This window comes from Clarias gariepinus, chromosome 6, assembly GCF_024256425.1.
Source record: "Clarias gariepinus isolate MV-2021 ecotype Netherlands chromosome 6, CGAR_prim_01v2, whole genome shotgun sequence".
Classification (NCBI taxonomy): domain Eukaryota; kingdom Metazoa; phylum Chordata; class Actinopteri; order Siluriformes; family Clariidae; genus Clarias; species Clarias gariepinus.
Window position 1 is genome coordinate 9,858,075 of NC_071105.1, and position 25,868 is coordinate 9,883,942.

The 25,868-nt window shown below is 37.0% G+C and overlaps 1 protein-coding gene across 1 annotated transcript in view; it reads right to left on the bottom strand.

Moving 5' to 3' along the window:
* Positions 1–25,868, bottom strand: part of ghrhrb (growth hormone releasing hormone receptor b) — a 59,814-nt gene that overhangs the window by 30,287 nt on the left and 3,659 nt on the right. Inside the window, exon 2 of the mRNA XM_053498897.1 lies at positions 19,689–19,797. Within this exon, the coding sequence (XP_053354872.1) occupies positions 19,689–19,797 (109 nt within the window). The remainder of the gene's footprint in view (positions 1–19,688; positions 19,798–25,868) is intronic.

The window sequence follows — 25,868 nt, forward strand, 5'->3', positions numbered from 1 at the left end:
CAAGGCCCTTAACCCTGTCTGCTCCAGGAGAGCCGTATAACAGGCTGATCCTGCGCTCTGACCCCAGTCTACTAATAGAAAGCAATTTATTACACTGTGCAGTAATGTATATGTGACGAATAAAAGCTGAACAAGCTGAACTGCACGTTCAAGGGAAAGACTGCATGCACTCCGGGGCACGTTGCCTGGGATCATCATTCACGGACGAACACCCTTCTTAAAATCATTTGCTCCATTCAACCGAATTACTTTGGCTAAGAGTCTCGTCACATTGTGCTTAAAGTCTTCTATAAATGTCAATGTCTGCATTTATAAGAAATGTCATCGTCAGTCCTGGTTTGACTTCAACGCCCCTCATATAATTTGCAGTCAAGACTATTGTCAGTAAGAAATATGAAAATGTAAGAGGTGATCAATAAGAGATAATGGCTAATAAATCACCACATAATTAGTAAACGCTTTATAAATAATGTGTAAAAAGAATGTGTCATCCATCTACTGTTTCGTGAAGATAGGCTGTTCTAGTGGCTTTGAATGTCATACAGCCTAAAGGTTAGATGTTACTATGGTTTCATTTTTAAAGCTACAGTATACATTATATCAACTTATATTTTCCTTCTCCTCCCCTTTTTAAATCATCCTTAATAGCAATTTGTAGAACTGGTTCAGTTCTAAAGGTTTTGATTAGGTTGAATAGGAAATAGGATTTGTTTCAAATGTTTAAAACCCTTTCATCGCTGGGTTCAATCTCATCTTCCTGCCTAAATAATCACATTCTTATTGCCACATTTATCTTCACCACTATCCCAGAGCTCGCCTCTGTCATAATATAATTACAGCTTTGCTGTGTATGTTTTCTATGAAAAGTTATAAGTCCATATACAGAATGAGAGTTGTTTAAAATTACCCCTCTTTAAGTCTTATATGCTCTTGCAGATTAAAGTGGGTCTGAGTCCAGTACAGTGATAATGTGCAGGAAATTTGAACATGTAGCATTTTTTAAAGATGACAGAAAGTGAAGGTTATGACAGGTTTTCTATAATTCACAATACCGACTTGAGAAATGAGCAAAGACTTGTGTAGTGTTTTATAACTAAAACAGTACTTCTTTAACTTCCCTTGCTGTCAATTTGACAGATGAGCTTGTGTGGTGTATGAGAACCTATAGATATTATCTTCCCCAACTCTCTTGTGTTTCAAAAGACTCAGGAAGATTATAGAGTAATGATAAATGATTTTGGCATGTTATTGCACATCATAGAGTTACAGTCTACAAGTGAAAGAACACAGATGAGGGCTAAATTCTCCGCTAGATAAATTTAAACAAACCCTAAAGATAATGAATGATTTATCACTTTTATTTATTACATCTGACATTTGTTACAGTAACATGACATTTATTATTAAAGAATATAGCTTTTTGATTCTATACATGAGAAAGATATCCTTTATGATTTTTTGTACTAAAAGAAGGTAAAGGCATAATAGCCATCTTAAAACTTAAAATCAATGTTTCATTAGTCACTGATGTGAAATACAAAAGTTCAAATGTTTAATTTAAGAAAGGCTTTATTAAAAAGTATTAGATGAAAATACACTTATTTTATATAAACAGTTTTTGAGTAACATGGTTTTAATCTTTTAATGCCATTTTGCCCCACTTTGCTTAAGGTAAAGTTCGACAAAGGTGGTTCTTAACATTATTCATAGACTCTTCTCCTGGAATTTCCCATGAGCAAGCTTTCTTAATGTTCTATAAGGAATTCAATTACATACAAACACTACAGGAACACAAAACAACTAATTAACTTATGGGTAGACTCTTATATCCATTTACTTCAACCACGGTTTGGGAAATAAAAAGAGAAAACTGGTCTGTCTGAGTTCAAAAATGTTAAAATGTTCTCTGGCTATCAACAGTAAAAATAGATAAACATTCCGTCATTTTGCCCTACAGACCTGTGCATAGCAAGTATAAATCCATAAATCCATTAAGTTGACTGAGTCATGTAACGGTTTAAAATATTTGGGCGGTGAAACTTTTTCCCTTACACTTTTATAATGATGTATGATTTATGGATATACTTATCAGTCATAACCTCCTGAGACGCAGATTCAACCCGGTGTAATTTCTATCTTCCTGTTTCTCTTTGGTAGTACCTGATGGCTATAGCTATAACTTTATTGATTCAAGCAGTTTGGTGAAAGAATAATATCTAATATAACACTCCTTATATGAGGACGTGACTATTTCCATTGTCTATATCCTCTTATGATAACATAAAAATGTCACATCCTCATATAAGGACATTCAGTTTTCAAGAGACCATACTTACTTACTGTAAATTGATCACATATTTAAATGTATTGTTTTTCTCTCTATTAGGTTTAGCCTAGGATGAAATGGCACATAAAATAACCAGGATTCTATGACAGCCAGTGACGGGTGGTCCATTATACAGCATGTTTCTCTATATCTCATTTTACAAATGCCAATGATCGACAAGTGTCACTGTGAATGAAAGGAGAGAGACTACTTTGGTGAACCCAGAGAGTTATGTTGGATATGTTTTATATGTTTTTTTCTAGCCTCCTTAAAGTCTTAAACCACCCCTCATTTCTTGATATTTTGCTTTCAAAGAGCCAGACTTTCTTGTATTTTTAATGTTGTCTAGAGAAATAGTTCTTAAGACTTCCGGAAGAACTTTTTGACTCTCATTTTTAGTCCAGTCCCTGTATCTGAGCAGTTTCAGAGGCGTGTTGTTCTTTGTTAAGCCACACAGTGAACTGTGAATCATTCAATCATAAAAAAAATCATCTAACTTAAGGCATGAAGCAGTGAGAAACAGGTGCAGATTTTGACAGATGATCAGGTCGGTGATACTGGTGATGCTGAATGCTGAGTGGTTGGAACAGACAAGAGAGGAAATGAGGTCACAACAACCAATTGTTACATTGTATCTTTAGATACTTTGCAGCCTTTCGCAGTAAAACATTTGTTCCCATGCCTTTAATTTCATCCACATTATTTAATTCAAAGTAATATAATATGCAGAAATGTGGTGTGGGTAATACTTTTGCACAGTACTGAAAGAGCACCAAAAGACCTTTCCAACATCAGGTCAACGAATTCAATAGTGTTTGCAAATGCCAATGATTGCTTAATTAATTTTCAATAAAAAAGCGTAGCCACAAGTAGATATCTAAACCTATGAATAAATTATCCAAATAACCAAACATAACTTTATACCTACAATTAATTTACAGTCTTTACTAATTATATTAACAAAATAGGGAATCTGCTCTAGTTGTGTAAAACCGTTATAGATTCGGTTAAAGACTGCTGCTGCACTTTTGTTTGGGATGTCAGTCATTCTTGCAATTTATTCAATGTTTAGCAGTTGTGTAAAGGGTTCAGACCCATTAAGAGATCTCCCAGAATAAGTGAAGAGTCCAATACCCTTTGAGATATTTTAGCAAACCCACCTGACCATACACCTCTAATCACCCCTGTGAAGCCATGTGTCTGAACAGGGCCCATAAATGATGTACTTATAACTAATTGTTGGATTAGCTTTAATCAACAGCTGCCACAGGAACCCACAAAAGCCAAATAGTTCTGTGGATAGTGTGTCGTGGACTACTGAGATTTTCATACCGGCTGCATTGTCACTACAAACAGTTTACGTTCAATGAACAAACAGCGCAATGTACTGTATCACATTAAATATAAAAACGTTTCATTGCTGCATTTTAATGAAATTTTAAAGCGATCGCCTCTGGTCTGTTTGGCAAGAAAGGTGTTTGGGGATGATCTTATGAGTATTAATAACGTAGCACACCTGAGACCTGTTGTCTGATGTACAGTATATTTATATTTTCTTCCTTTGTCTCTCTGACACACACACACACACACACACACACACACACACACACACACACACATACAGAGTGTGTGGGTCACTCTGACCTAAGCAGAATAAACAGTGGGGGAGCACAGCAGCTGTAATGTTATTCATTTTGCAATAGTTTTACATTACTGTCTTGCTACCATGCCAAGGGCACAAGCATTAAAAAGATCATGTGATTGTTGCAACTATTTTTACACATGAAAAATGAAACTGTCTTCTGTAAAATGGCAAAACTCCAATACATGTTTTCTTAATGTACAAATGGTTTCGATTGAAACTGAAAACATATGAAACAGTTGTTTAGATTTGTTTTTTATAAACAAATACAAAACATGAAAAGCAGTTCCATCTGAGCTTGCTGTTCAGCTTCATTTTGAGCTGGCATGAAACGATTTGGCCTCTTTTATCTGTCTAATTGTTTTCACTTGTTTCTTAGATCCTCTTATTTCTCCTAACGACCTTCACCTGTCTCCAAGTGCTTACTGTATGTTTGTAGATTTGCATGCAGTGACCATGTCTTGTCCTGTTTTAGCATGCATTGGATTTTTACCAAGGTTAAAAAAAAAAAAGATAATCGCCATTCTTTGCTCATTAGGTATAAAACTTATATAACTTATACGGTTAAACTTATAAATAAAAAGTCTATTTCTAAAGTAAAAAAAAAATAATAATAAAATAAAATTAATATATATATTTTTTTTTCTTTTCTTTTTTTTCTTTAAAGCAACCAGATAACATCGTTTGTTGTTTAAATAAATAAATACAAACAAAATAATAATAATAATAATAATAATAATGGAACAAAAACTGCCAATAGCTGTTAAGTGGTACATCTGTGCTTCATCCAAGCGTATACATGGAGACAGTTTCCTCACAGGAGCACATTTCTGGCAAGAAGGAGGAAGAGGAGGAGGAGGAGGAGGAGGAGGTAGAGGACACTCATCACCATCATGGGAAGAAAGTGGAAAGGGCAAGTGCTACATTGTGAGTAATGTGGCGTGTCTAAATGCCAAGGGCAAAGCAGGAAACTCATCAGGTCTTTTCTTTCCCACAAGTCACTGTTTGAAAGATTTTGATCGCAAATTCAGTGGGGCTCCTCCGTCAGGCAGCTCTTAGCAAGCTATAAATAGAGCGCCTTGACAATCGATGATTTCTCTTTTACTTTTGCTCTTTTTTTGTTCAGGATAGAGGTAAAGACAGGGCTCTGGTTTGGGAAAAAAAGATGATGACCGCTGGGATTATGCTGCACTTAGATTGTCCACGATAATGTCAGCACATCACCGCTATTGCAAATTCTAGCATTTAGAGCTGACGATTTGGCTCAACCCTAAAATCCTGATGATGAGGATGATGGAGATGATTACAATTATTTAGCCAAAATTAAGAAGAATTTTATTGTACTTCATCATGGTATTGTTTGTAGCCTTTTCCAAACAGAAATCACAATATGAAGTTAATAATAATTAAGATTTGTATACTAAGTGTTCCGGTTAACCATATGGTTAGTTCTTGGGTAAGAATACAGTTAAATTTGTACTAAACACACCATAACTTTTTAAGATACCAGCTTGATTTAGCTGACCGAGGCCTACTATATGGTAACAGACTTATACAGTGCCTTGCAAAAGTATTCATACCTCTTGAACTCTTTGACATTTTGTCACAATACAACCACAAACCTAAATCTATTTTATGGGGATTTTATGTGATAGACCAACACAAAGTGGCAAAACGCCAGTGCAACATTCCTGCCCTGAACCTGCGGTCTGAATGGGTCTTAAGACTAACCGAAGAAAGCATGTACCTCATAACCCTTTATCCATCTTCCATCAAGGAATCTCTAAAGTCCATCCAAGGACTGTTGAGGCCAATGGGGACCATTGTCTTTATTCCTATTTGTACAACCGTTGTAGGACCTCCCGTCAACATTCAGGACTCAGGGCAATTTGGAAATGCAATTCTGCCTAATCAGCATATCTTTTAACTGTGGAAGGAAAACGGAGAACCCAACAAGCACAGGGGGGACCATGCAAACTCCATGAGCACAGACTCCATCGCAGGAATCGAACCCAGGGTCCAACCTGGAGGTGCAAGGTGACAGTGCTAACCAATAAGCCACAATGCCGCCATTATAACCCTGCACTCATTTTATATACATACTCAATGCTCTGTTTAAAATGAAATCTTTTTAAGAAAAGCTATAGAGAAGAAAGAGAGAGAAGTGGGTTAACAGGAACGTGGAGAGAAAAGAAAATTAGACAAAAAACTTGAGAGAAAATTAAAGGAGTTGAGAACCTCATAAACAGTTGAACAGGACTATATAGTGCAGAGTTTATTCTATGTGATGCACACTATGGTTACTTGCACTACCTTGCACACTCACTTGATGTACACTTCTGTTACATACTGTACTCAGACCCAGGTTTTATTTAATCTGTGCAGATGTTTTATGTTTCATTGACAGTTTTATGTTGGTCTGTACTTTGAGAGCCACAAATAGCCGGAGTCAAATTCCTTGTGTGTGTCAACATACTTGGCGAATAAAACACGATTCTGAAAACCATAATGAGGTCCTCAAGAGAAAAAAAATATGGAAAATAATGCTTAAGCATTTCAACAATTGTTGTTGGTCTTTTAGCTGCTCCTGGCATGGGGTCACTACAACGGACCATCCAATCCGCAGCCAACTTTGACACGGGTTTTTACTCCGGACGCCCTTTCTGGCGCAACCCTCCCATTTTATCTGGGCTTGGGACTGGTACTGCCTCCTGTGGCTGGGGTTTGGGTATTGGCTGGGAATCAAACCCGGACCTTCAGCATGGCAGGCAGAACACCTACCACTGAGCCACCAGTGCTCTTTAAGCATTTCTGCAAAAAAAAAAAAAAAAAAAAACTAAAAAAATACAAAAAGCAATAAACTGTCAAGTAGTATTTAAGTAAATACTATCAGTATTAAAGCGATCCTATCGAAGCTCCTTATAAAACAGCTGAACCCTTGTTAAAATATTGTTCGCTTTGTGTTGCTACAAGGATTATTATTTTGCTTTAGAAATTGCACTATTATGCCTATCCACTGTACCTAAAGAAATGAAGTAAGCATCTGTGGCATAGAGCTAGACTGTCTTATTGTTTTTTGCCCCTCTTTGCTTTAACTGCCTCTTTCAGTGTCATTGCAGAGGTGTTGGGTATTAAATCACATGAAGACACAATGTCCCCTCTCTTTGCCATTCCCTCCTCAGAAGCTCAATGTTAATTAAAGTATACATGGCGAAGGGATCACAGCAGCTTGGCTTCTCATTAAGAATCCAAGAGCAGCACTTAATGCTGCACTGAAGAGAGACCTGTCTCACTCTTAAGGCTTACCCTGGTAGACAGGATACTGATTAGCACAAGTTCTGCCTCAACCACGGTACACATAAAATATTTGTTGTTATAGGCAGGTGGAACATACAAACACCATGCACACAGACCCAAGGCGGGATTCAAACCCTCAACCCTGGAAGTGCAGGGCCACCACCCCAGCTTCGCATGTTTATGCATATATTCATGATTATGTACAGGGTGTACCCTGCCTTATGCCTTATGCCCTGAGTCTCCTGGGATTGGCTCCAGGCCCCTGTGACCCTGAAAACAGAATGAGGTGGTATAGACGAGAGAGTGAGTGAGTGCTTATGTCATGGTGATCAAAATGTATTATACTGCTTCTCTGTTCAATGGTCTTTACTCCCAAACCATAGAGGCATCAGTTAATTGCATACATCATAACATGCAAAATGGTTGAACCAGTTGTCATAAACTGCCAGGCATACTGTATTTTCTAGACATTTCTATTTTTTCTGAGTTGATGAATTTCTCTTGGGTTAATATTGACGTAAATAATGAAGAGGAATTTTTCAAACATTTGATCAGGTAAATAACAACCACTTAGCCTAATCTGCTTGTACTGAGTGAGGTAACCTGAGTATCTCTTACAATCCAAATATAGTAATGCGTAATTTTTATTGAACTCTCTGAATGAAAGGCAAGTCAAAAGTCAAGTGCAACTAACAAACATAAAAAGAACCTAAAATAAAAACAATAATTTATGATAATAATAATAATAATAATAATTATTATTATTATTATTATTATTAATTTTATTATTATTTTTATGTAGTTTTCCAAGATAGACATATTATACCTTTCTACTCAATGTGCAACTTATACAAATGAAATAGCTATTGCACAGCTGAACTTTTTAATTAAGGTTCTGTGAACGTTTGGTTAAATTCCCATAAAGGAGAAATTTCTCAGAAATGTGTGGCGATGATGGATGTAGAACGAAATCCACCAGAATGGCATTATAGCAAATCTTCTTTCTGAGCACACATTCTGTCTACCACAACAAAATGGATAGTGCCACCTTCTGTTATTTGGTATTAGTGTATAGACACACTACCAAACCTATCATAGTTTAGGAGGATTTAAGTGATTTCCTTGTGTTGCCTCTGCTTCACAGTCAGCCACAAGTATGCAGTAATTAATATACTAATGATTAAAACAATTATGCAAGATTTCAACATCTGACATTCGTCTATTCTACTCTGCATATATTAATGCATTATTGTCATGTCTCAGGAGGCAGGGACAGACACCAGTGCAGGCACACAAAAGCTTTAATAGAAAAGCTTGCATTAACTACAATACATTAAGCATATACTTTATATCAGGACGTGAATAAGGCAAGGCAAGAAACAAAAAACAGAAAAAAGAACAGAAAACAACGGCAAAAAGGTTGTGCTGTATATTCAAATAAATGATATTAAAATGCCGGATATTAAAAACATAGGTTTGGTATTAAGTGCTAGCTGGTAGCGGAGAACACACTTCACATAATGTGGTGATGTGGAAGTCCTCAAATATTCTGGCCATGAGTGAGTTCACATATGCCGGGGATTGATGTGATTGTAACTGGGAACGTGACAGGCTTAATGGGGGTTGGGTATTGTTGTTTGTAGTAACCTAGTAACTCAGTGTAAGGATCTATCCAATGATGGAAACGTAAGCGCTTTGTAAGTCGGTCCGGATAAGAGCGTCCAGCAAATGCCTAAATGTAAATGTAGTTTGTGGTGACATTGTTTGTAGGCTGTGTTATGTTCTGGGAAATGTAGTCTAATGCTGATTCCTGAGTCATGATAATCATGTTAAACGTACGATGACAACATGGGCTCATGTGTATAGACATCATCATTATTATATGAAATGAATGCCATGATGTATTTACATGTTCGTATATATAATAATCCAAATTTCCAGTGATTGCAGGACTAAATCTATTATTAAATCAATAAACCCTTGCACCACAAGCAATAGATCCATAATTATCCATAATATATATTATCTTCTCCCCAATGCAACATCAAAAAACATAATTGCATTTCTCTGTGTCTCATTGGTTTTAGCTCCATGTTAGATTCTTATCTATGTTATCTACCTTCTACTGTATAAACTTGAAATGATTGGTATATTCAACATCCAGTTATAATATAGGGTTAACAAAAAAAGATTCTAACGTAGAAATTTCTCATACACAAAAAAAAACAAAGATTTTGATTTGTTTGATTGTTTTTTCCCCTACAGTAAATGATTATGATTGTCAATTTGTTTAATTTTTGTTCGTATTTGTTCGTTTTTTTTCAAAAAACTATTTTATTTAATTTTGTCTGATGTTTAGCAAAACATTCATGCATTATAAACCTGAAAAAATACATTGTTTTATCATATAATGCATCAGCTTTCCCACGCAATTGTCCAAAAAAACCAAGCAAATGGATTTCAGGTAACCTGATCTCTTCAAACACAGGGCTCCAGACTGAAGAATCGACAGAAGACAAATGATATGCAGCTTTATTTGCTTTGTTAACATCATTAATGCCTGTCACTAGTTCAAAAAAATCGAATTAAAAACTCAAATCTAATTTGAATGTATGCAGTAGGTCCTTTGATCCCAAGTGACTTATCTTGATCCCAAGAGAAAGAATCCAATTTAAGCGCCGAGCTGAGCAATGGCAGTGCTGAGCAGTTGAGAAATGAAAATAACAGGATTGAAATGTAAAACCTTCCGGTCAGTAAGTGGAGCTTTTCTTGCTTATGAAGAAAATAGGCATCATTTATCAAAGTTATGTTTGTATGTTTTAAAAATATATGCCCATCGGCTGTAAATTACACAGCATCAGCAGCAGCAGCTCATGACCACTGATTATGCTGGGTAAGGCTGACGTTAATAACAGTATAGCCTCAAACAAGGCTTTCAAAAACTCCACAACAAACAAGTCTCAAAACAGAAAATGACAAAATGGTAACTAAAATTTATCAATTAATTCGAATTAATGTCTAGCTTCATTTGTCTTGATTTATGGACTTATTATACATTAGTTTTTTTCTGTTCAATTTAGTAAAATAAAAATGACTTCATCAAGTGTAACCAAATCACTTTAACACTAACTAATCATTGATGCAACCTGCTGATTGATGCAAATTTCTAATCAGATGATCACATGGTCTGATAGACATGGTCAAGATGATCAGCTGAGCTTGAAACTGTGCATCAGAATGGGGAAGAAATGTGATTTAAGTGAGTTTAAATGTGGCATGGGTGTTGGCTGATTTAAGTACCCCCGAAACTGCTTCGTGATAACAGAGGTCAGAAGAGATCGGTCGGACTGGTTCAAACAATATCTCGTTTCAACTGAGGTATGCTCTAAACGGACAATATGTCGAAGCTTAAAGCAGATGGGCACAGCAGCAGAACAACACACCGGGTACCACTTATGTCAGTCTCTTATTCCCATGACCTCACTAATATTTAATTCAATTCAATTTTATTTGTTAGCACTTTAAACAATAGTCATTGTCGCAAAGAAGCTTTACACAATTAAAATAATTATTTAAGTTTGTATGCAGTGTGAGTGTGCATGAATCAAAATGGTCAGATAGTCCCTGGTGAGCAAGCCGAGGACGACAGTGGCAAGGAAAAACTCCCTGAGATGGTAATAGGAAGAAACCTTGAGAGGAACCAGACTCAACAGGGAACCCATCCTTATTTGCGTAAAACAGAGAGCAGGAATTGATCTGCATTCATACTGTGTGTTAGGTGTGTTAGCCAGTTCAGCTATAACAGTTGATGTTAATTGATGGTAATATGGAGTCCAGGTAGTTATTGGAGACTCAGGTAGACTCGTTGGAAATTCCAGTCTTGAACTATCGAGCAACTGCAGCCAAGTCAAGTCCTCAGAGAAGCAGCTGTCAACATCAGTCGAGGCCAGAACTGTCTTCATGGTAGAGTGAAACCATCCCCAGACACCAGACACATCCCAAAGAGACACATGGGGCATCCATGTGACGAGATCGCCAACCAGAAGCGAGGCACCAGGATGGGTCAGACAGGTCCGGAGGGCAGAGGGAGTCTGGATCACTGGCAGCATTGGAAAACAGAGGAGATTGGAAAAAATGTTGCCTAGTCCGATGTTTCTTCTGTGTCTTTCGGATGGTAGAGTCAGAATTTGGTGCAAACACAATAAAATCATGAAGCCATCCTGTGTTTTATCAAGGGTTTAGGATGCTTTTGGTGGTGTAATGGTGTCGGGGAAATTTTCTTGGCACATTTTGGGCCCCTTAATACCAACTGAGCATGGTTTAAAAGGCACAGACTACCTGACTATTGTTGCTGACCAGGTCATGTCACAAAGCTAAAATCATCTCAAACTGGTTTCTTGAACATGACAATAAGTTCAATGAACTCAAATGGCCTCAACAGTCACCAGATCTTAATCCATAGAGCACTTTTTGGATGTGGTGGAACGGGAGATTCGCATAATGGATGTGCAGCCGATCATGTCTGTATGGACCAACATCTCTAAAGAATGTTTCCAGCACTTAATTTAATCTAAGTAAGGTGTACCTAATGAAGTGGCCAAGTGAATGTACTAAAAAACAAATAAATACATTATCTGCATATAAAGTATCTACTTTAGGATCTGAAAGCTTTTTAAAACAATATTAAGTTTAAATGTATTTATTTCATTGAAAACATTTATTTATTTGAGAGATTTATTTGGATTTCAATCAACCATCATAAGCTTAATTGTGGACTAATCCACAACCACATCCAGGCTTCATTGTTAAGCATTTGCTTTCAGAGCCACACAGCTGAGAGAAATTAAATTACTTGTGTGAACAGGCACAGGGTCATGAGTTAAAGTATGAATACTTATTAAATGTTTCTGAATATTAAACAGTGTGAATATTTATGAGGTTCAGGTGGAGAGCCTGCAGAACAGGTCGATGCTGTTCACTTGGTTTCACACATCTTAAATGTGAAAAAAGATGTCCTTACTTACTTTACTAAGCCTCTAAATTTAATTATATAACGTTTGATAAATTTCTCTGTCATCAAGTTCTTTAAGCTTTGTGAGATTAAGAGCAGCGCTGGGTGCTTTGCACTGACCAAGGTACAGTTTTAATCGCTTGCATGCGTTATTGTTTTTTTTTAAGGGTTTCAATCTTGAACTGTATTTTTTGCATTTATAGCCTTGTATGGACCGTTATTCCTTTTGAAATGTCCTCTTGGAATTTTTACTTTAATAAACAAGATAAAACTCTTTTCAAAACTGACAATATAACTAGCAATGGTATTTGGGTTTACTGCGTTAGATATAAAGAAATAATCACATACTTGATTTATAATTGAATCATAATTGATTGTTTATGTAACAACCTCAGCAGCAGCCTCATTTCCCCTCTCATCTGTTCCAACCACTCAGCATCCAGCATTACCAGTATACCAATCACCAGCCTGATCCTCTGTCATCATCTGCACTTGTTTCTCACTGCTTCATGCCTTAAGTTAGATATTTTTATGCTTGAATGGTTTATAGGTCACTGTGTGGCCTAACATGCTTTTTTTTTTTTAACCTAGACAGGTACAGAGACTGGATTACAAATGACGTCCAAAAACTTGCTAAAAATGAGACCCACAAAAGTCTTTATAAAGCCTGGAGAACTACTTCTCAAGACAGCATTAGTCTGGCTCTTTGGAAGCAAAATATGAAAAAATGTGTCTTGGCTTAAGACCTTAAGGCACAGTACTTTATATAATGGTTAATTAGTCATAAAAACCAAACAGGTCCACATGTGCCAGTACACTCAGCAAAGGGTTTAAATTATAACTATAATATGAAAAATCCAACATAGAAATGGTACAGTATGAGTTTTGACATTAAAGTGCTGCACAAAAAGAATTGGGTCATATTGATCCTCTTAGGTAGCTCTCTCCTCCCTCATCAGTAACTATGATTAAACATCTTCTGTTTGAAAAACAGCCTTTAATCTCAAAAATCTTTACACCTGATTACATCCTATAATTATGTTTGGCTGACTAACATTAGAAATGACATTATCAAGGTTTTTGTTTTCCTTATTTCAGCAGGCAAGCAGCAGCCAAACCCAATTACCAAGTTGCTCTAACAGATGTTTATAATATACATTGGAACTTATGATACTTTTCTGTTAATGATTGCAAGCAAAATGATTAGTCCCTCTTTTTAAATTGTTAGATAAACCAATCTTATATATATTAAACATTGGACTTCATAGGAAAAAGCGATGTATGAACAAAATTACTCTCATTTTTGATCGCATCCTATATTTTTGATAAATTTGTTCATCATAGCTCATTTCTGGAATTTATCAATGTTTTCTTACTTTTGTTAATTCATTAGATAAAAGAAAAATTTAAAAGTGGTTGAGAACATATTTACTAAGATAAGGAAAAATCCTCCATGTGAAAGTTTTTAAATTGAGGGGGAAAAAATCTAGCCAGAAAACCACTATTCAGTTTGAAAGTTACAAAAAAAACACAACTTTAGAAAACTCAAACCTAGGTGATGAAAGTTATGCCCTCATGCCATGTGCCATCAAACCACTTTCTTTAACCATGTGTCCTTCAGCTGACATGGCATTCATAACTTGACAGATCTTTTGCCATTGCTGTGTTTTTGATATACCTGTAACACCAGTGCTCATGCTCGGAAAGATCATAATCATGTTTGTTCATTTTAAAGTACTTTGAATAAATTACTGTTGTAGTTCCTTCTTTTTCTTCTTCTTACTACTACCTTTCTTTGGCACTTCATCTTCTAGCACCCAATTTGCACACAGCACAACATGCAGCTGCCCTTATATGGTGTTTATTGGCATTACCTATGCTAAATAGATGCTAACACTATGGTAATTATATGCTCCTGCAATGTAAGATCAAGTGGGATTCATCATTCAGCTCACCTGGTTAAGAGCAAATTGAGATGGTTAAGAACGACTTTAGTAAACACTCTTGATTTATCCTGTCATTCTATCCTGTATTGGTGGATCTGCATGTTATCCTGGGAATAGTGGGCACACTCTGGTAATACACACTTGATAGGATGCCAGTCTATCACTGAGCACCATGCACACACATAATGGTAATTCAGTAATAGTCAGCCCGCATGAAAACCAAGAGAACCTTAAGAAACCCCTTGTGGAGAACATATAAAACTCCACATCGACAAGTTCAGGGTTGAACCAGGAACCCTGGAGACATCAGGCAAGAGCCCTACCTGCTGAGTCATTGATTATACCATTAATAACAAAACTACCAAAACAACTGCTGAATGAAATAAGTTCAGCCGCCTAGGCAACCCTATTAGAATGGTCATGATTCAACCTGGTGGATCTGTAAAATAATCAAGACAACACATATGTTGCATATAACTAAAGCATAAACAGAATACAAAACAGTCTCAAGCATTTCAGCTGAACACAAATGATCAACCATTAGCAGTTCTCTGCAGGTTATGGAAGGTAATTAAGTGTCTGGTTATATCCAGGTTAGGGTGTTGTATAATAGGGCATTGTATAATGTATGTAAAAAAGTATTTACTTTTTAGAAATTGCCACTTATATGGAACATGGTGGACCCAAGAAGTTCTAGTTCTAGCAATTCTAAACTTTATTTTTCTATGATTTTTCTGGTCATGGTAAATCCTGTATAAGCAATTACAGGTTGGCCTGTATTAGACACTTGTTATGGAATAAGCATAGCCATAGTGTCAGTCACATTGTCAATCAGTGACCTTGACCAGTCTATAGAACAGCTCTCAGTATTTACTACCGTACATAACAATCCATAGCACTGCAAGAACACTGAATGGTATGAGAGAGTGGTTTTGAGACTGTTATTTTGAGAGGTTTTACAAATACCAATTTAGGAAACTTAGTTAGTGTGGATACTGCTAGTATCCTACAAAGATCAAATCCTATGTGGTGAAATAGATCTCCGTGGAGATGCACCAGAATGCACAGACACGATTGTTAAATGATGTGCTACATCTTCTCATGATTTATCTTTGCAAAAACAAAGCTGAGGCAAAAAGTTGTAGGAGTGGGTGGACAAATACAAAGCTCACATGACAGATTATGTTGATTAACACGAGTGTTCGGGGTGTTCCTGCAAGACTTAGGCGATGCTACGTGATACTGTGTTCGTTCATTCACCTTCAAAGACTAATTTATGTTGTGCCAGTAATGGTTTTCCGCTGGGTGTTCTTTTATTTGTGTGTTTTGTGGGATGTTTAATTTGACACAGTCTTTGCTTCCGGCATGCATTTCACCGGGCACATGGTCTTGATTATATTCACCTGAACATTGTTCTATCTGATTGGTTTGTTCATATAAAGTCAGTGTTTAATTTTGTCAAATTTTTTGTGTCTGAATGGTTTACGGTGGTTGCTGTTGTAGCATCTCTTCTTGTATCTCTGTCCTGCATTTTTATCATTGACTTTAGCTTTAGCTTAATTATTAGCATTAGCATTACCCTATTGTTTCCAGCACCCGACAAGAACCTGTAATATTTTTTTGTCTTTTTGCAGTGTAGGGTTTACATGGAGATCCAGGGAAATGGAGATTCTCCATTTCACAGGAGAAATCCAGTTTGAGAAATAGGAGGAGGTTTTACCTGAAGAAATGGCTGGTGAGATGACAGGAGCAAGGTGCACAGCATGGGGCTGATAGGGCAGCTGCAAGCACTCTGTTCCATGTAGAAGGCCATGAGCGAGTGGAGAGTCCAATGAGCAGGTTGACGATACAGAGGCGCAGGAGCCGACTGACACTGTGGAGGCCAACCTGGCAATCTCCACAGCCTTTCTTAAAGCTGTATTATCTGCTCTGCACACAATGGAGGTTGACAAGATGGCCTCCCATTCCAGGTGCAAATCTTGTTTCCATGCCATGACATCAAGGAATTTCACCAAGATATACTTGGATCATGCAATGTTATGCCTTAATCAGGTTCTGTTACATGCTATGTGATACCTAAACCATGCCATATTTTGCCTGACACATACTCTCTTTACATCTGCTCAAAGATGTACAATATACTCTTCTATAAATCCATGCTAGGCCATTAACCTTCACAGACAATCCCAATTGTGTCCACTTGTGCTGAAGCGTGCTGATCTCCCCAGCAGCTGGTTTTGAGAACAATGTGTTTTGACCACAATCTGGCTTCAAGGATGTGATGCTCACTCCGCTGGCCTGCTTTGAGAGCCTTATGCTGTTATGTAGTGTGCATGCGTGAGCATGCAGCAGCTTGGTGCATTTGCTCTCTGTGTTTTTGTGTGTTTTTACTCTTTTATAACATTTTTCCTCTATTATTAATTTTAAACTTAATTTTTTTTATTAATCGGCAAGGTCACCCTTTCAAACTATGCGTTTCGAAAGTGTTCTGTTTTTGTGTTATGCAACACTAATTATGGTTTTAAGGACAGAGCAAGGGGCCGGTTCCTTTGTTTAGAACAAGGTAAACTTCATTGACTTTAGATATAACTCAGAGTCATGCCATCTGCGGAAGTTTTCTGAAAACTTTGTAGTTGTTGTATAATGGATGGCAATATCTCTGAGTACCTGTCTGTGGTGGACGACTTCTTTTCCTGGTGTGAGCGTAATCACCTACAACTTAACATTGGAAAAACAAAGTAGACTTTAAGAGACGTAAGACCCCTGTGACTCCTTTATCTATCCAAGGGGAAAAAAGTGGACATGGCCTCAGAATTCAAAAATCTGGGAGTTCATCTGGACAATAAACTTGACTAATCATGTAGCACAATGGCTATCTATAAGAAAGGACAGAGCAGGTTATATTTTCTGAGAAGATCCTTTAACATCTGCAACACCATCCTTCGGATGTTTTATGACTGAGACTGTTGTGGCAAGTGCCATTTTTTTATGCTGTGGTCTATTGGGGCTGCAAAATCAAAGTGTCAGACAGAAATAAATTGGACAAAGTAGTTAAAAGGGCCGGATCGGTGCTAGGAATAGAGCTCGACACTGTTGAGGCAGTAGCAAAAAGGAAGATTCTGTCCAAAACACGATCCATCATAAACAATCCTTTTCACCCACTATATGGTGTTCTCTCTGACCAGAAGAGCAAATTTAGCCAGAGACTAATTACCACCAAGATGTTTTAAAGATCTTTTGTCCCTATAGCCATAAAATTAAGTAACAATACAGTACATTTAGGCAGATGCCCTTATCCAGAGTGACTTACATTTTTATCTCATTATACTGTACATCGGCGCAATTGCAGGTTAAGGGCCCAACAGCGGCAACTTGGTGGTTGTGGGGTTTGAACCTGGGATTTTCTGAACCACTGAGATACCCCTGCCACAGTACTATTACATACCTGGACAATTTGGCCAATACTTACCAATGCTCTTAGATCATACCACTTTTCAAACGCAATTTCTGATTTTATGTACACATATAATTTACCTGTGCAATATTTTCATACATATATGTTCATTTATTTACACATATAATATAATTTATTTATATATATATATATATATAATTTACCCATGCAATATTTATTTAACAATGCTCTTGAGACACCACTCTGCAATTACCATAGCAAACCCTGAATTACCCATATAACTGCACATATTGCTATTGTACATATACTGTAACTATTGCACATATAACCCTTTATATACAGTAATAGCAATACATTTATTTTTTTCCCTCATATGTGCAATATATGTATATAGAATCATACAATTATGTTAAGTGTACAACTAAGGGAATACAAGCAATTTCCCCTTTGTGATTAATAAAGTTCTTTGAATCTTTAATGAATCTTGCCACCACCTGGCTTCAGGGACACCATACTGGTGCTGCTACCTGGAGCTGCAAGGTCACGGTGATGCCACCAACCAGCATCAGGGATGCTGTGCTGGTGCAGCCATCTGGCTTTTAGGATGTAGCGAGGGCACCATGCATTCGAATAAGTAGTATCCCTAGTGCAGACCCCATTCTCATGCCAAGCTCCAACCCAGTGCATGTGCTAAGTCCTGGCCTCCCAGACATGGGTTACTCTGCCTAGCTTCCCAGCCTTGATACCGATGCCAAGCTCTTACCCAGTCCTCACATTTGATTCCAGTACAGACCTAATCCTATTACGATTATCCTATGCTGTTTATCAGCCCCTGGGCCTAATGAATTCTGAATGAATTCTGCTTTGACTTGCAAGAAGATAGAGTGGCTGCCCCTGTAGGAGTATCAAGAACCATGCCTTAGGGTGGTGGTTGTGGGGGTTCCTGCCATGGTTTCCCACTGGGTGTTCTTGTTTCTGTCTTCCAATTTGACACTGGTGGTATGTTCCAATCAGCTAGTAGTTCACTGTGAAGCCACCAGGGTACTGCATGGAGGAAGTGATTGACTGCATTGGTGATTACAGTGTGTTCCGAATGGAGGAATTTCATCCAAGAAAGAATTCTTACCAAACATTCTCTACACAAGAAGCAGGGAGCACTGAGTACACTTTGAAGTACACTGTGAGTGGAACGCAGCCTGTCTTTGTTTCTCAGAATGCTTCACCAATCAAATGGTCATCACCTGCATCTTGTCAGTGTTTCAGCTTCTTGATTGTCCTGTGTATGTTTGGTTTGCTGCTGTAGTATCTGTTGTATCTCTGTTCTTCTTTGAAGCATTGGCCTATAGTTTCCACCCCAGCCATAGTCATAGCTTTCATGTTGCTTTTTGGATTTTGCATTTGTGTTTTTAATGTTAAAACTTCATTTTATATATTATATATAACAGTCTACTTTTGCATCCTGCATCAACTCCACATGTGATCATCAGTGTTTTAAAACAATATATAATCCTTTTTAAAAACAGTCCAATGCAAACCTCTGCTTATCTACCATCACAAATATTAATGGTAATAAAATGATGTACTGCAAGTTATTGGATAACTTGGGCTGCTTGAATTGGCCAATACTGTTTCCATGCCAATGTGCAATGAGTGTACAGAATAAATTGGTAGTCAGGGGCACGAGTTTGCCAGGTTCAATCCAGTGCATCTGTAGAGAAATAGTAAACACTGTACCAACAACAAATATAACTGCTATCTCCTGTTCTTTATAGACTATTCACCTAGTGCATATGTACTGTGATAGGTACTCATGTTGGCTTCTGGAAATGCCAGATTGACCAAGAAAGGAAGTCCTAAATTTTGTCAAACATAGAGATTCATGAAACCATCTCCAGAGTGACTGACATTATAAACTGAGGTGCATGATGTATATTGTGGGTTTTGTTCAATTAACTATTAAATGTTCATTAAGACATATATAACAAACTGTACCACTTTTAGATGGCTTAGGTAAAATCAATCTCAAATAGATAATGAAGGTATCTACTTACCAGTCATTGCAGTTCTGTTGCGTTGCTCTTGTTGACGTGTGTTTCTGCATTGTTCCTGAGCCTTCATATGCTGAGCCACAAGAGTACATACTGGGTGGATTGCTTCACCCTGCCAAAATGATTTAATGTCATTATAATGGTAACACACCATATAAAAACAGTTTGCTTTAACGCTCAAGAGTCCATAAATTTCTGATTATGAACAGCACATTGTGTAAAAGTGTACAGTATATTAAGCCAGAGATCATCATTTGCCATATTTTGGATGCAAAAAGATACATTATAAGCATCTGCTAAAATCATCCATCTAGGCATGGACTTCACAGACCTCTGAAGATATGTTATGGTATCTGGCACCAAACTGTCAGGAGCTTTCCTTTAAAGTCTGCTGGATTGGTCTGATATCTAGAGGATTTTGAGGCCAGTCAACACATCAAGCTTGTTGTTTTCCTCTTACCATTTTTAAACCATTTTTGCAGTGTGGCAGAGTTTATAATGTTGCCAAAAGAGGGAATTAGGGAATTGTATAGTATTGGGTGTAGACTGATAAAGGAAAAAAGATTTGAATACGTTTTAAGTGTGAAACATAACAAAATGCCTTAAAAGCAGGGAAAATTGGCAATCATATGACCTGAAAGACTTTAATAAGGGCTACATCATCTTCATCTCCAAAATGTCAGGTCTTCTAGGGTGTTCCTGGTACAGTATGAAGTGCTTAGTACCTACCAAAAGTAGTCCAAGGAATGACTAGCGTGTTTGGTCCAATCCCATAGTAGAACAATTTGCTGTAAAAGGTTTTCCTGGCTATGATAGGAAGGTGTCAAAACAAACTGTATAACGCAGGTTGATGTGTCAGTTATCTCCTTCAGAAGGATAATGAACACTGCTGCACTGAAAAATCATTTAGGAATGGTTTAAGAAATATGAAAAAGAGTGCAAGGAGTTGAAATTAACTCCAATCTGACTGAGATTCTGTGGGCAGTGCTGGACTAACAAGTCTGATCCATGACTCCATCACCTTGCAACTTACAGAACCTAAGAGATCTGCTGCTAACACCATGGTGCCAGACACCAGCACAACAGCACACCTTCAGAGGTCCTGTCAAGCCCATGCCGTGATGGTTCAGAGTTGGGGTGACACAAGAAAAAAGAGGAGCCAGGTGATTTTATTGTTATGGCTGATTGTGTGGGTGTGTTTGTGTGCAATAATTAACAAGTGTTAGATGAAGATGATTCCTTCATAACTAATTTACCTAGGCAGATTTTTATAACCATCAAAAATGTAATAAACCCACACAACAACAAAAGATAAGCATCTGAAAGGAAATCCTACTGTACCTACTGCCATCTGCTTTCCCGCTTAATGTCCATGACATGCATAACATTAAGTAGGACATGGACAGAAAGGCAGAGTGCACATGAAGGACACAGAGAGCATCAATTAGAATAAGTGGAATTAGAATGGGTTGCTTTTCTCCCTATGCATTGGGAAAGAAAAAAAAAAACAATGCTGAATTTATATTGTGTATAGCGTCTTTTTATTCTCATTCCTACGCTAAAAAGATGTGAAGAATCAGAAGTAGATTAATGGTAATGAAAAGATTTATGCCTGGAGTTAAAAAGGAACATGAAGCATGTGTGCTGATCAGTGTGTTCTACTGAGTATGTTTTTTGCAAAGCAAAAAAATTATTAAAGCGAAGTTCTTGATTCATCTCAATACCCATGTTAACAGTATTTCTGTGTGAACACAAAGCGTAAAACATTTCCCGATGGGTCTGGAGGAAGAATGTTGCTCCCAGTGGAATTCTCCAAGGGCAGGATGCTCTATAGGGAATCTGAGTACGTATTAAGTAATATAAGGCGAGTAAAAGAGTAACTTCCTTGTCGTGTCATGCCCTTGAGCAGATGGTAGAGCTGTAGGTGGCACTGACCTCTAACAGGGATGAAGATACTTGCAAAGGTTGTAAATAAGGGTGAGGAGAGTTTCAGCTCCATAAATTTAACAAACACATTTTTTATTTGTTAAGGAGTGTTCATGTACAGTATTTAACTAGTAGTCATGGCATGTAGGACTGCCGTAACCATAATGAACATTAATGAACAAATACAAAAGTGTTTTTTGGCAAATTTCATGATTTTGTATTATTATTGTGGTTCAGTGCTTGGTCAATATGCATTATGCAAATTTTTTACATATAAAGCTTTTGGGAATTTATCTAAATTCTGGCAGCAGCTGTCTAAATCAATTTTTTCTGTCTTAGCATTATAATTAGAGATTTCTGACTTGATTAGAACATTATATGCTAAATTCAATATAATTTAGTATAATCATGCTTTATTAACACCGGTGCATTACAATAAGTAGCATTGCCATCTTACAGCTCTAAGGTTTCTGACTATATTCCCTGTGTTTTGTCTTTTCCCCCAACACTGCTTACCTATTTCTTTCCCAATTTGTTCCTACTACCCAAAATCATGCTAGTAGATGGTATTATGAATTGCTCCTAGAAGGGGAAATATCGTCTGCCATGGTGTGGTACTAAATCAAGTAGAGAACTCTGCCTCATTTGAAGTTTTCCCAGAATTAACTAGATTTGCCTTCACCCTGACCTGGGAAAAACATTTATTGGCAAAGAAATTATGTTCATGTTCTCAGCCTTACAGCTTAAAACAGCCAGCCCTGAAGATGGCTTTGGCCTTAACAGTTGAAAGTACAAACTTTCCCAACAATTGTCCGGTGCGCAAACATTGCTAATCTTCCCAAAAGATATTAAGGCATTATCTGTATTTCCATAGAGAACACTAAAATCTCAGAGATCTGAGAAGATAAACAGCTCCAAGTAGAATCTTTAAAGCATCATCATACTGCTATATGACATAAACACACAGTCTCTGAAAGTCTCAGAAAACTACTTACTACTACGGCAATCTGAAAGTAATCGAACATGACTGGACACGCTAGCTGTCGTACGAACAACAGTGGGGTTTTGTTGCAGCCTTGTCTTTTTCTTTGTTCAAAAACACCATGTCTTGAAAATGACTCTTTTTTTTTTTTATTGAACATCATACTTTATTGATGCCGAGGGCTTTGAAACTCTACAGAACAAGTTCGTGATATCACTAACAGTCACTATTCCCTCGTTTTTTTCTTTTTAAGTTAAGTCGCCGTGCTGAAAGATTTTTCTGCCATGTTTGTCATGTTACCAAGAAACCATAAAGGTTTTTTTTTTTTTTTTTTTTTTTGTGCTTAGACTTTCACTGACTGTTACATAGCAACTAACATGGGGAGTCCTTTAAAATGTTATATAAATGTCTCCTTACACAAATCTTCCCAAGATTACTAACAGCATTCCTAACAGCCCTGTGTGGGTTTTGGCTGATGTATTGGAATAACTACATTATAATAAACATGTGAATAGCTTGCAGCTAGTATTACTGTCGGAATTGCTGTTACACTATATAAAAAGAATCGACATCTTATAGCCAGTTGGATCTAAGGATTAATAAGTACTCTAGTATGCTATGTACTGTACGTAAGATCATTATAGTGAATCTCTATGTTTTATTCCCAGGTGGTTTTAGTGGAAACTAGACATTACAAACTATTTGGAAGATACAGGTGGACCCAACAGATGCCTGGTTTGTTAGTTGCATTCCACTGTTATTATACACTCATTATTCACCAGCCTTTTTTTACTTAAAAACATGCCATGTGGTTTGTTAAAGTAATAAAAATGACATTTTTTTTTCATTCTAAAATTTGATGTTAACATCACCTAAAAACTTACTTTTTTGTCTGCATGATTTTAAGCATTGCATTGTGGCCCACTGATGGTGTTCCTTTTAAAGTGGACAGTAAGTCAGTTGGGCAGTCTTCTTCTCTTTCATTAATAATAAACATAGAAAGGAATGAGACAATGCGTAGATAAAGATCCTACTGCTGGTAAGATAATGTATAGCAGCTGAGGCTCAGGAAAAACATTATCATAGGAAATGAAGCACCATTCAGGAAAGACAACAGCAGGTCATTAGGGAGCTCACCAAGCAGCAATCACACTTCATTACGGCATTGATTTGTTCTGTTTTGATGAGGTGTGATAGTGAAAAATAATTCAGCCGAATTTATAAAGGCAGGTTTATCCCCTGCCTTAGCCAGAGGTAGTCCCTTTTTTTGTGAAGTGTCATAATTTCAAAGTAAGGCTTGAGTTTAGACTTAAGGGGTGAACTAATTGGATAAAAGGAAAATCAGTTTCCTCTATAATGATAAATAGCTAGTGATCTTTTTTCCTTTCCTGGAAATGGTCATTTAAACAATTTGCCAGGAGGAAAGAAACAACTAATTTCATTTAGAACATCCCTTTCTTTATACGTGACCATTTTAACATCCAGGGTCAGATGTTGCTGTCCACAACATTTAGGGGCAAAGAGTTAGGAGGAAGCTTCATTATTATTTTTTCCCCATGGCAATAGAAATTAAACTTACAGTACTACGGCTCACACACAAAACTGACTATGAACATTTCATGTTATTCAAATTAATTTCTTTTTTGAAGATGCTTTTATACTGCTATTGACTGGACCTAACCACATTTTATTCTGTGCAGCAATGGCATTCAAGAAGACCTTTAACAGGGGTAGATATTCAATATGCATGGCATGTGTAGCTCATGCATTTGATGCTTGTTATTGTTTAATTAATGCTTAGTCTTTATCCATGTCTCCAAGCCATAAGACAAAGCTTGCACAGCTGAATTCACAGCTGAACATGTGATTGGTTGTTTGAACTCCAAACAAGCAAGTATGCCATATGCAGCACGGCAGCTTGTTCAAACAGAAACATGTCTTAGTCAATGGAACAGGGTGTGGAAGTACAGAATGTTTATTAAGGATTGTTATCCACTTCCTGAGCAAAAAAAAAAAAAAGTTAAGGTTTCGATTTACATAATCAAATAATTAAGAGCTATTGATTGGCTAATTACTGTAGTGACTAATGTTTTTTTTTTAGCTGGCAACAATTCTTTTAACCCGAGCTGATGCAGTGTGTATTTTCTCATTTGAAAACCTTGCTATGTTGCATTATAAAAGAATCACAGCTACAGTCAAAAGTTTAAAAGTTAGTACACCCTGTTTTAATTGTATGTATTTATGTGCAAAAACATATTAAAAACTGATCTGATCATAGAGTGTCTCAGTATTACTGTAGGCAAATACAATCTTAGAAAAACAACAAAGTATAATTTTCATTCACCATGCAATTATTTATTTAACGAAAATGAAGCGATAATAATAATAATAATAAAACAAAATAACATGTGGGCACCTTACTGCTTCCCCGAGTTTAAGAGGGTAAGTTGCAGCCATGTGCTGCTAATTATCAGCCCAGATCAAACAATCAGTTTTCTGGTCTGGAACATTTAGGTATGTGTTAACACAATGCCAAGAGGGAAAGACATAATCAATGGTCTTAGAGATGCAATTGTTGTTGTTCATCAATCAGGAAAGTTTTATAAATTCATTTCCAAACAATTTGGAGTTCAGTGTTCACCAGTGAGAAAGATTATTCACAAGTGGAAAGCATTTAAGACAGTTGGCCGTCTTCCCAGGAGTGGACGTTTCGGCACATTAACCACTAGGTCAAAGTGTGAAATACAAAAAAAAACTAAAAAACAAGAGCCACTGTATCTCTCAGACCCTACAGTCTTCACTAAACATGTTAAATGTAAAGTCTATAACAATACAATTAGAAGAAGACCAAACAAGTACGGTTTGCCAGAAAGGATGACAGAATAAAGCCTCTTCTATCTAAGAAGAGCACACAACCACAACTGAGGTTACAACTGCAAAACTGCATCTGAATACTGTATCTTATGATGTATGAATAGGATATTTGGGGAGCACGGTGGTGGAGGGATGATGATTTGGGCTTATTTTGTCTTATTTTGCTGGCCAGCGGTCTGCCAGTTAAAGCTTGGTTGAAATTGGATCATACAACAGAACAATTATCAGAAGCACACCAGTAAATCTACATTAGAGAGGCTGAAAAATAAAAGAATCAAGGTTTTGTACAGTTCAAACCTTAACTCAACTGAAATGCTGTGGTCGGACCTTGTAATGAAGGCCCAAAATGGCCAAAGCTATAATGAATGCCCCAAATCCTCAATTAACTGCAGTAATGGTGT